Below are 9,942 nucleotides of genomic sequence, written 5' to 3'. Positions count from 1 at the left end.
GGGCGGCGGGGGGGCGGGGGGCGGGCGGGAAGCACCGGGGCGTGTCTGGCACCAGCAGCTGGGCCTGGGGCTGCAGCATCCCAAGGTGTTGGGCACAGGCTCTGCTCAAATGTTTCCCATTTGCTACTTCCCGTTCTTAGTTATTAAAGTCGCATGGAGAGAAGTTGGAATGTTGGTACAAAGACACCGGAATTGGCCCAGATCTTACTGAGTCCTGTCCACGGTTTGGCGTATTTTCACGGTGGGCTTGTCTGGTGTCATTGGAGCTCTTTCCTGCTTGCTCTTCAGGAGGAAATCTCTGAGATCAAAGCGGAGGGGAACCTGGAAGCGGTCTTGAACTCCTTGGACAAGATCGTACAAGAAGGCAAAGACCGCACGGAGCCGGCCTGGTGAGAAGTGGCTTCGCGCGCGGGCCTCGGGGCGCAGCAAGCCCGTCCTCCCCTCTGGGGAAGGAGAGCCTCGTAGCTGGCGCGTGCTGTCGGGGGCTTGGGGCCGACTGGGGGGGGCCGTCCTTGCAGGGGGCTCATTTCAGGACCCATCTGCCCGTCGGCAGGAGGTGGAAGGGTGGATTTGCAGTCTCTGTCAGGCCGGCCCGGCGTCTGGTTTTTATTCACTTGTCCATTTAACAATATTTAGGGGACACCCTGTATGCCCCAAACGGTTTTACATGCCTGGGATTCAGCGGTGAACAAGACCGCCAGAGCTGCTGCCCTGGGGCTGACATCCCCGCGGGCAGCCTCGCGGCCTGGGGCGTCCCACGCCGAGCTCCTGCCTCCCCCCACTCTCCCTGCCTGAACTGTCTGAGGCCAGAGCCAGCAAACACCTTTCTCGTGCTTTCCAATTTCTTTATGTTTTGTGACTTTAACACGTAAGAGAAATGAGTTTTAGAGCTGAAAACAAATTTTTTAAAGGACCTCTGGTGGCTTCCACCCCACTGCCCACTGGAACCAACCCATCCCCTCGCTCTGGGCTTTCAGGACCCCCATCCTCTTGCCTCCAGACCCGCCCGCCGCATCTTCCCACGTTAGCCAGCACTTGCTGGGGCCCCTCCGGGTCCCCCAGTCTCCGGCTCACTGAGGAGCGGGTGCGCGGGGTCCCACGGACAGAGGCAGTAGCTGGAAGGTCGCCTCCCGTCCTGGAGCGCTAGACATGGGGGCGGCGCAGACGTGGGCGGGGAGAGCGGGCAGAGGGGGTCCCTGGGCGCCGAGCTGAGTGCCAGCCGGTGAGTGCCAGTGGAAGCCCGCCCCGCTAGAGGCCGCAGGTGGGAGGCCACGGCAGCCTCACCCACCCACGTCCTCCCCACCCCGTCCACTGGCCCCGGTGGGATCGCAGGCGCCCCAGCGGGATCCCGGAAGAAGACGTGCGCAGCGCCCTGATGCCCTACTTCCTGCAGCAGCGGGACGCCCTGCAGCGCCGTGTGCACAGACAGGAGGCCGAGAACAGGCAGCTGGCCGAGGCCGTCCTGGCCGGGCGGGGGCGGGTGCAGGAGCTGCAGCGTCAGGGCAAGGCGCGGCAGCAGGCCTGGCAGGTGAGTGTCCCAGGCCTGGTCCCCAGCCCAGGGGACCGGCTCCTCCTGTTAGTCAGGGCTAGCGCTCCGTGGCCGTGGGGTTCTCCATGTGACCGATCCCCAGGAGCTTTAAAACGTGCACATTAGGGGGCGCCCGGGGCGGGGGCAGCCGGTTGAGTGTCCGATTCAGTTTCGGCTCAGGTGGTGGTCTCAGGGTCATGAGATCGAGCCCCACGTCGGCCCTGCACTCGGCGGGGAGTCTGCTTGAGATTCCCCCTTTCACTCTCTCTCTGCTTGCCCTCTCTTCCTTCCTCTCTCTCAAAAAGTGGCTCCAGTCCAGGGTTGTGGGCAAGGCTCGAGTGGCTGCACCACGTTGGGCTCGCTCCGCCATCCAGATGGCCAGCTTGTGTTTACTTATAACCACTTGGTGGTTCCCTTCCTGGGACAGGCCTTCCTGTTCCTCACAGCAGTGGGTCCCCAAATCCCTGGCTCCCAGGTCCCCGAGCCTTGGAGAGCCGGCCGCAGGAGCAGGCCCAGTGGCTCTCTTCCTTCTTGTCCTCACCCCCCTCCCTGGCTCTGGGGCACTGGGCAGCAGGCACCCACTCCTTCCGTGTCGTCCTGGGGGAAAGAGGCCTGGAGTCAAGCTGAGTGGAAGGAAAGGTTTGGATTTTTCGTGTCCTGTTTGTCCCCTCCTCCTGCTTCCAGGCCCTGCACAGAGAACAGAAGGAGCTGGTGGGTGTGCTGGGGGAGCCCGAGTGAGGAGGTGGCGGCCGGACCGGGGCAGTCGAGCTCGAGGGCCTGGGCGAGCTGCCTCTGACAACCACTGAAATCATGCCCAGTCCCTGAGCGGGGATGGAATGAGCTGCAGGATGAGGCCTGACCGTCCCTCCTGCTTTGGGGCTCCCTTGGGGTCACACACACAGCCCCTCACCCCTTTCAGACCCTTCCCTGTTTTCTTCCAACTTGAGGACTGTTGGCCAGCTCCCGTGCTGGGAATCAGGCACCGGGCTCTCTGTCCTCCAGGTCGGGGCCAACCGGCCGCCCCGCCCGTTCCTGAGCGCCCCCGGACCTGGCTCGGGGAGTCTGTGTTCGGTCTGCCCCAATTGCCCCCTTGCCAGTCGGCCCGAGGGACCGTGCCATGTTCTCCCCACATCCATAAATAAACTTCCTCCACTGTAATCTGTGAGGATGCTTCCTCTGCTTGGCCTCTCCAGCCTCTCCTGGGCCAGGGCTCCCCGCCAGGCCCCCCGCCAGGCCCCAGCGCTGCTCTGGGAGCCTCCAGGCTGGGGTGGGCTGGTGGGGGCGCACCTGACCATCACGTGCAGGGGGGCAGCGAGCCCCTCGGCATGGAGACCAGGACCCCTGGGTTCCACCCTTCTCTTTGCCACTCGGGTTCATTGTGAGAAAGCCCTGGGCGGGCCTCCCTCAGTGTTGCGCGTGGTGAGCACATGCACACAGGCAGATGGGCGCTTCCTCTGACCGGCCGGTGAAGTGGATGGGTACACGCGGGGCGCAAAACTGTTTTCCCTGGAGAGGGCCTCACCCTGGGGAGGCTTGGTTGGGTCTGTCTGGGGGCACTGGGGACACTTAGCCCAGTGGGGCCGCAGCATTCACACGGGAGACCCCCCTCGTGCCCGGCTGCAGGCCATGGGGTGGGCAGTGAGGCCGGGCTCGAGGACATCCTCCCTCCAGGTGGGGCTGAGTGGGCGTGGCCCTCAGCTGTGCTGGGATGGGGTTTTTTGGACTGGACGTGTGTGTCTTGATAGGCCCCCACAGTTGTTAACCTTGAGGAGGCCGTCAGGGCAAGAGGAGGGTCAGAGGGTCAGAGGTGCGCTCTGTCTCCCGGCTCCTCACAGGCCCTGCTCTCCCCCTGCGAGGGGCGCTGGGAGAGGGTCCCCACTGCCCTGAACGGAAGAGCTGTCTTTATCTGACAGCCCACCTCAACGGTTTCGGGTCCCTGGCCTGCTGTTACTGGGCGTTGCTGGCCGCAGGGGCAGGGCACCTCTGCCTCTGGGTGAACCAGGGCATTGCTGCCTCGGGCCCCTCCCTGCGGTTTGGCTCCTGCCCTTGGGGCCAGCAGTGCAAATCACAGCCTTCCAGAGGCAGCCCAGCTCTACTGGAGTCTGTTTTAGACCTGGAGCCCCCTTTCTCCCCAGGCTCCCCTCCCGCCTCTCCCGGCCTGCCCTGCTGATGCTCAAACTCAGGCTGGAGCTGAGGACTTGGGGTGCACCCCTTGGGGAGGGGCTGGGCCTGCCCAGGCAGCTCTAGTTCCAACCACAACATCCTTTGGGGTTTGGCCTTCAGAGCTGGGGTGGATGACTTCCAAATAGCCCTGGCAGATCCTCCCGTGACCCACTCACAACATGGTGGGTGCCCCCCCCGCTCGCCTCCAGGGCACAACCCAGAGTATAAAGGGTGCTGGCTGCAGGGCCAGAATCAGACCAGCTGAGGCCCAGCAGCAGCCCGGCAGCCGCTCCCAGACACGGACAGACAGGACACACCCGCCATGAGGCCCGTGACCGTCCTCGCCCTACTGGCCCTGGTCGCACTCTTCCTAGCTGGCGCAGCAGGTGAGTGCCCCGCCTCCGGTCCAGCCACCCTCCTGCAGGCTCTGTCCTGGTGGGGGAGCCCCAGGGACGAGCAGGGGTGAACCGGGCCCTCTCCTTTGCAGATGCGAAGCCCAGCGGTGCGGAGTCCCGCAGAGGTGCAGGTATGAGGCAGGGCCTGGTGGGGGGCAGGCGCGCATCACCCCACGGGGCTGCCCGCCGTGCTTCCCAGGCCCTGAGCCACCTGATCCTGCCTTTCTGCTCCACAGCCTTCGTGTCCAAGCAGGAGGGCAGCGAGGTGGTGAGGAGGCTCCGGCGTTACCTGGACTCCTGGGACTCCTGGCTGGGGTGAGTGCTCTCCAGGGCCCAGCCTGGGGGATGGGCTCCGCGGACCCCCCAGGGCCGTGGGAGGAGGGGGCGGGCATTTGTCGTGGAGGCTGATGGCGCGCTCTTGGCGTGTCAGAGCCCCAGCCCCCTACCCGGATCCCCTGGAGCTCAAGAGGGAAGTCTGCGAGCTCAACCCCCACTGTGACGAGCTGGCTGACCACATCGGCTTCCGGGACGCTTACCAGCGCTTCTATGGCACGGTCTAGAGCGGGCAGCCCCGCTGGCCTGGCTGGCAGCGCCCCCACCCCGGCTCCCCTCCCCTCTCCCTGGCCCCCCTGCCCCGCAAGCGTGGGGTCCCCATCATCCCAGCTGCTCCAGAATAAACTCCGGAAGAGGAATTGGTGGGGCTGCGAGTCTTTGTCCATCTGTGGAGTTTGGGGGCGGTGGATGGGAGTGGAGAGGAGGTGTACCCTCTTCAGTCTCAGAAAGTACTTCCCCAAATCTGCTGTCGACCGATTTATTTGTACCCGCTTCATCTGGAAGCATCGAAAGGAGCTTCCTAAAAGTCTAATTATTAGGGTTCCCCCTCTAGCCCAGCACCCCTCCCCCCACCCAGCCCACCGCGCCATCCAGGACACCCACGGAGACCCAAAGGCCTGGACACCTTGAGCACACAGCTGTGAGCAGGGCAGACAGACTCTTGTCTGTGGGCTGAGAGCTGTCAGGAGATGGTGCTGCCCGGTTTGGGAGGCGAGGGCAACCGTGGGTCTCCAGGCCTGTCGCACGAGCACGCGGGGTGGGCCTAGGTTAGTCGTGTTAGAGCTCCCCTGGGCTTGGCAGAGACTTGCAGGCAGGAACAGGAGCGGGTGTGAGGACCCTGGCACCACCCTGTCCCCAGCTCCAGCCTGGACACATGCGCTGCCCCTCTCAGACCCTCAGCACTTGCCCTGGCCCCCTTGAGCGCACCCTTGCCGACCCTCCTGCTTGCTGCCAACACCACCCCTCCCCCCTCCTCTCCTCTGCTCTCTCTCCGCAGCCACTCTTGGCTCCAGGCTCCGATGTGCCCCACCTCCGTCAGGCCCGAGTCGGGGCTCCTCCCCAGCACCTTCCCCCAGGGCAGGCTCAGAGACGGGGCCTCACTGCTGTCTGGCCTTCATACCCCCCTCCAGGGGGCCGCCGTGCAGCAGGGGGCAGGTGCTGGGGGCCCGAAACAGGGAGCTTGTGAAGGCAGCAATGATGAGCAGGTTCCCGGCCACCGCCAGGCCCAGCGTGGCCACCGTGCCCGCCAGGCCCAGGGGGGGTTCCTGCGTGGCCAGCCAGGCTCGGCGAGACCCCATGTCAGCGAGCACTGCCTCCAGCTGGAAGTGGGTGCCCAGCACAGCGCAGATGTGGAAGAGCTGGTGGCTGTGGCCTGTTGCGGGGGGCGGGCGGCTTAGGGCATGGACCCCGTTCCCACGGCTGCCCTACTTAGTCGTCGGGGCGGGCTGCCCCCTGAACTGGGAATAAGAGAACCTGCAAGGCCCCCGGTACCCAAGCTACCAGTTTGTTATCTGAGGAGCGGGGGAGCCTGGACCGCGGGCACTCTCCCTGGCCGTGATACCCCATTACTCTGTTCACTCTGTACTCTAGGACGCTGTGTCCCCTCACCCCTTCCTGGATGGGGACCACTCTCGAGCTCTCACCGATGTAGTCAAAGCGCCCTGGGGCCAGCCGCTCGGGCAGGTGGGAGGCGAAGAGGAAGCCAGTGAGCAGCGCACAGAGGAGATGGTAGCTGTGGTCGGCGCTCAGCGCCTCCTGCCCACAGCTGGGGCCCCTGTCCCAGCACAGTCCAAGCTGGCAGAGGACAAGCAGAGCTGGTGGGGAGGGCCTCTGGGGGTGAGGGTCTGGGCGCGGGGAGGGCAGGACCCCAGCCTCCCTTACCCGGTAGAAGAGGGGGAGGTTGTCGAACAGGAAGGGATAGGCGAAGGCAGTCGTGCGGAGGACTTTACTGAGCCCAGGGCTTTCTAGCTCCGGGAACCTGGGAGGCAGGAGGGAAAGGCTGCTCACCATCCTTTCTCGGGGGGTGGTCACCGAAGGTCAGGGGTCCTTTGGCCAAGATGGAATGTCACTGTAGCCTAGTGGCTGTGAAAGCCCTTAGGGCATGTGACCCCTCTGGAAATGGCCACGTCTGTGAGGGGGGTAGACACCTGCCCCCTCTGGGGTGGCTGTGAGAGTTCAAGGAGACAGCGCAGGTTTGGTGCTGGCCCGCAGGAGCGACACCCGGTGAGCCCTCAATAAGCCGGGCCATTGTTGCTAATGGTCCAGAGCCGGCGGCGCGTCTGGGGGGTGCCCTGTCCCGTCCCTCCGCCTTCCCCTTCCGCACTGGCGGAGCACCCACCGGGAGTAGCAGGAGAGGCCGGTGCACAGGAAGGAATTGAGTGCGGCGGCAGGCACAAAGAGCTGGTGCAGGCGGCTGTGCAGCCAGGAGGCCGGCATGGAGTAGGCGGCGTAGGGGAAGGCGCAGCCTGGGGAGGAAGGGGCGGGGCTGGAGCTGAGGTTCCCAAGGGCGCGCCCGGCCCCGCCCCCAGCGCCCGGGGCCCGGCCCCGCCCCGCCCCCGAGCGCTCCGGCCCCGCCCCGGCCCCGCGGGGCTCACCCAGGCTGTAGAGGCTGAGCGCGCCGTAGTCCAGGAAGTAGCAGATGTGGCGCGCGCGGGGCGACATGGAGCTGAAGGTGTGCGCGCAGCACGACGCGAAGGGGTAGAGGCAGGCGGGCAGCAGGAAGACGAGCAGCGGCCGGTGGTACGGCTCCGCCCGGAAGCCCGGGCCCCCCGCCAGCGCCAGCAGGCGCCACACGAAGTACCTGCGGCGGGCAGGAGCTCAGGCCCGCCGCCCACCGCCCCCGCCCGCCGAGGACCCCCTCGGGGCGCCGCTCACCAGGTGGGCAGGAAGTGAGTCCAGATGTTGACCGTCTCGTTGGTCATCTGGAAGGAGCTGAGGACACAGTCCCGGGCCGAGCTGGTGGGGCGGCGGTAGCCAGACATGATGCCGTCTTCCCAGAACACCTGCGCATGGCGGGGCGGGGGGTGGGGGGTGGACACAGGAGGGGCGTCACTGGGCCCGCTCCTTCCTCCCCGGGAGAGATCTGGGCAAGCGGCGTCGAAGAGAACGGGCTGGAAGTCACCACGGCCCCAAAGCCAAACCAAATCCGACCCCCATCTTACCGCAGGTCCCAAATGCCCAGAGAGCAGAGGAGAAAGCCAGGAGGCAGCGGGAAGGGGACCAGAGAGGAGGGATGGGTTGGGGCGCCCGGGAAGAAGGGGACTCTGGGTGGAGGAGCATTCTGGGCTCTAGGGAGGGGTGGCCAGCAGGTTCCTTAGAGAGCAGAGGGATGGCAGGGATAAGACGGCCTGCAGGGAGGAGCCCCCCTCACCCATGCCCAACTGGTCAAAGGGAAGAGCCTCTGCCCCAGTCAGTAGCCTGGCGAGTGGGAGTTGGTGGGTCAAGCCCCTCACCCGAGGGACCTGGTGGACTCGAAGGAGTTGGGGCAGCTTGAGACTGAGCATGGTGGCCCGGCACCTCCGCACTGTGACCTAGAGACAAAGTGCGGAGTGAGGGCATCAGGTATCTGTCCCCATCCACAGGCCCCTTCTCACCCTGGTCCAGGCCGGACCTGGTCACTGGGACCCAGGGTGGTATGTGCCCGCACGTGTACGAGTGGGTGGAAGCTGGCTTCCCCGTCCTCGTACCACGTGACCCCCTCTCCATCCCAGCCTGGAGTATTCAGCAACCCCCAGCCCCCGGTCCCCAGGGGCTGCTCAGCTTCAGCCCAGGACGGACTGAGTGCAGGGTGCTCCCCAGCCCGAAGGCGGCCTCGGTTAGTAGCCCCAGACCCTGGATCCGGGTCCCCAGCCCCCAGTTTCTGTCTCCGGGGAAGCCTGAGTCAGGGAGGTCAGTGCAGAGAGCGCTCACGCACCCCCTGCCCCCCACCAGAACGCCCCTTGGCCCACAGAGCCGGGGCTGAGCACAGCCAGCGGATGGTGCTGCCGAGAACTCCTGGAGAGGCCAGATGGCTGTGGGAGGGGCAACGAATTAGCGGGGTGTCTGGCTCTTCTCTAAGGACTTCTCATGTGCCCCGGGGGTCCCCGACCCTCCTGAGCCCCGTACCCCTCAGCTCCAGACCTGTGCGCTGCCTCCCGGCGGCCGCGGCTCCGCTGCCCCGCCCGCCCCTCCCAGGCACATTCCTTGGCACCAGTGGAGGGGCTGGGCCAGCCGGGCGGGTGGAGCCGCCCCCGGGGAGGGAGAATAAGACCCTCCCCCTCCCGGCCCAAACCGCGCGGCAACAATACAGCCCGGCCCCGCCCGTCTTCCTGCCTCCCCCGGTGGCGGTCTGCGTGTGTGCCGCCCACTGGGGACCTCACTCCGCGGGCGGGCCCCCCAAGCCTCTGCTCCTGCCAGGCCCTCTCCGCCTCCGAGCTGGGTGCTGGCGGCCCTGCTGGGCAGGGGCGGACCCCGGTCTCCTGTCCCTGGGCCCCAGCTGAGCTTTGAGCCGAGGCCTCCCGGGTATCCCCGCCCGTCCCACGAGTGGGATGGGGCTGGTCTGACCCATCCTGCGTGCTGCCCACCTCCCTGGGGCACGGGTGAGAGTGAAGACCCTGGGGCCTAGCTCCACTCAGGGTCCCTTCCTTTAGCGGCAGGGCTTAGGGTTTCCGCAGGGCTGTGTGCTGTGGCCATGGGAACAGAGGGGGCTGGAGCAGGCGCTTTACTTCGGGTCCCCCAGGGCAGGCGTCATGCCCCAGCTGAGCTGCCTTACCCAGAGCTTGGTGGGCGCTCCTAAGCCGGTGGGTCGGCAGGCCCAGGGCTCCTCCGGCAGAGTCCCAGGCTCCAGCCAGCCAGGCTGCCGGGAGGGAGAGAGTGGTGGTGGGCAGGCAGGCAGGCCTGGCCCGGGCGGGGAGTGAGACAAAGGGGAGCCGGGGAACAATCCCAGCCTTGTCCAGTCCCCAGGGCGCAGCGTGGGGTGGCCCAGCCCCATTAGCAGGCAGCTCACTCGGCCTCCTGCACACAGCCAGCCCCTCCAGCTTGACCCAGGCCCACGGACATCAGACTGGCTACAACAGGCAGGGCGACGCCGAGCCCCCCGCAGGCCAGGCTGCTGGAGGGGTCAGCTCCTGCCAGGAGCGGGGGGCTCTGCCTTAGGCTGGGCACAGGAATCCAAGTCCCGACTTGTGACCTCCGAAGGCCCCTCTCCCTGGGCTTCGGTGCCTCTTAGCGCCCAGTGCCGGGCAGAGTCCAGAGCGAAGGCCTTCAGGAGGTGCTGGTTGAAGCACCGGGGAAGCCGGGTGCCTGTTCACCCCGACACACTGGACGAGCTGGTCCTGGCAGGGGGACGGGGCCCGAGGCTCCAGAGGCTGGTCTCTAGGCTCCCGCCCACGGCCCCCGGAGGAAGAGCTCCAGTCTTCCCCGAGCTGGCACCCAGCGCCCCTGCGAAGGCACTAGCTGCTCACGGGGCCAGCGCAGGCGAGCGTGCCGCCCACACAACCAGCCCCAGAGCTCCCACCCGAGTTGCTGGCTTCTTGCGTCGAGGGG

At 66.4% G+C, this 9,942-nt stretch overlaps 3 protein-coding genes across 7 annotated transcripts in view; 2 read left to right on the top strand and 1 right to left on the bottom strand.

Moving 5' to 3' along the window:
• PMF1 (polyamine modulated factor 1) overlaps positions 1 to 2,686 on the top strand; it is a 6,705-nt gene extending 4,019 nt beyond the window's left edge. Inside the window, exons 1-3 of one of the 2 annotated variants that reach the window (XM_081825443.1) lie at positions 65 to 389; positions 1,333 to 1,528; positions 2,213 to 2,686. In XM_081825443.1, the coding sequence (XP_081681569.1) occupies positions 154 to 389; positions 1,333 to 1,528; positions 2,213 to 2,266 (486 nt within the window). In that variant the 5' untranslated portion in view covers positions 65 to 153 and the 3' untranslated portion in view covers positions 2,267 to 2,686. Of the gene's footprint in view, positions 1 to 64; positions 390 to 1,332; positions 1,529 to 2,212 lie in introns of those variants that run through there. The other variant, XM_081825444.1, reaches the window with a different exon arrangement.
• On the bottom strand, positions 850 to 9,911 carry PAQR6 (progestin and adipoQ receptor family member 6). 4 transcript variants are annotated; one of them, XM_006736721.3, is made up of 8 exons: positions 9,170 to 9,330; positions 7,872 to 7,949; positions 7,294 to 7,421; positions 7,014 to 7,219; positions 6,758 to 6,884; positions 6,301 to 6,397; positions 6,063 to 6,213; positions 850 to 5,791 (listed from the first exon to the last, which is right to left on the bottom strand). In XM_006736721.3, exons 2-8 carry the CDS (start codon positions 7,920 to 7,922, stop codon positions 5,517 to 5,519), a joined length of 1,035 nt encoding a protein of 344 aa, XP_006736784.1. In that variant the 5' UTR covers positions 7,923 to 7,949; positions 9,170 to 9,330; the 3' UTR covers positions 850 to 5,516. The 4 variants fall into 4 exon arrangements, with proteins under 4 accessions (XP_006736784.1, XP_081681559.1, XP_081681558.1 ...); XM_081825433.1 differs by lacking the exon at positions 6,063 to 6,213 and having other exon boundaries at positions 9,170 to 9,911; XM_081825432.1 differs by lacking the exon at positions 850 to 5,791 and having other exon boundaries at positions 5,800 to 6,213; positions 9,170 to 9,911.
• On the top strand, positions 3,970 to 4,778 carry BGLAP (bone gamma-carboxyglutamate protein). The gene is made up of 4 exons (XM_006736750.3): positions 3,970 to 4,077; positions 4,179 to 4,217; positions 4,323 to 4,401; positions 4,517 to 4,778. Exons 1-4 carry the CDS (start codon positions 4,014 to 4,016, stop codon positions 4,644 to 4,646), a joined length of 312 nt encoding a protein of 103 aa, XP_006736813.1. The 5' UTR covers positions 3,970 to 4,013; the 3' UTR covers positions 4,647 to 4,778.
• Positions 9,912 to 9,942: the final 31 nt, after the last annotated feature.

The sequence above is a fragment of the Leptonychotes weddellii genome, chromosome 6 (genome assembly GCF_054177405.1).
Source record: "Leptonychotes weddellii isolate Sample4059 chromosome 6, ASM5417740v2, whole genome shotgun sequence".
Lineage (NCBI taxonomy): Eukaryota > Metazoa > Chordata > Mammalia > Carnivora > Phocidae > Leptonychotes > Leptonychotes weddellii.
The sequence above is the reverse complement of the archived record's forward strand: the minus strand, read 5'-3'. Positions and strand labels throughout refer to the sequence as shown.

Coding starts and splice junctions, on each gene's coding strand:
- BGLAP (XM_006736750.3), top strand. CDS start 4,014: ATGAGGCCCGTGACCGTCCTCGCCCTACTGGCCCTGGTCGCACTCTTC. Junction 4,078..4,178: donor CTTCCTAGCTGGCGCAGCAG/GTGAGTGCCCCG, acceptor TCTCCTTTGCAG/ATGCGAAGCCCAGCGGTGCG. Junction 4,402..4,516: donor TCCTGGGACTCCTGGCTGGG/GTGAGTGCTCTC, acceptor TTGGCGTGTCAG/AGCCCCAGCCCCCTACCCGG.
- PAQR6 (XM_081825432.1), bottom strand. CDS start 9,388: ATGGGGCTGGGCCACCCCACGCTGCGCCCTGGGGACTGGACAAGGCTG. Junction 7,422..7,871: donor GAGTCCACCAGGTCCCTCGG/GTGAGGGGCTTG, acceptor CGCCATGCGCAG/GTGTTCTGGGAAGACGGCAT. Junction 7,220..7,293: donor ACTCACTTCCTGCCCACCTG/GTGAGCGGCGCC, acceptor TGCCCGCCGCAG/GTACTTCGTGTGGCGCCTGC.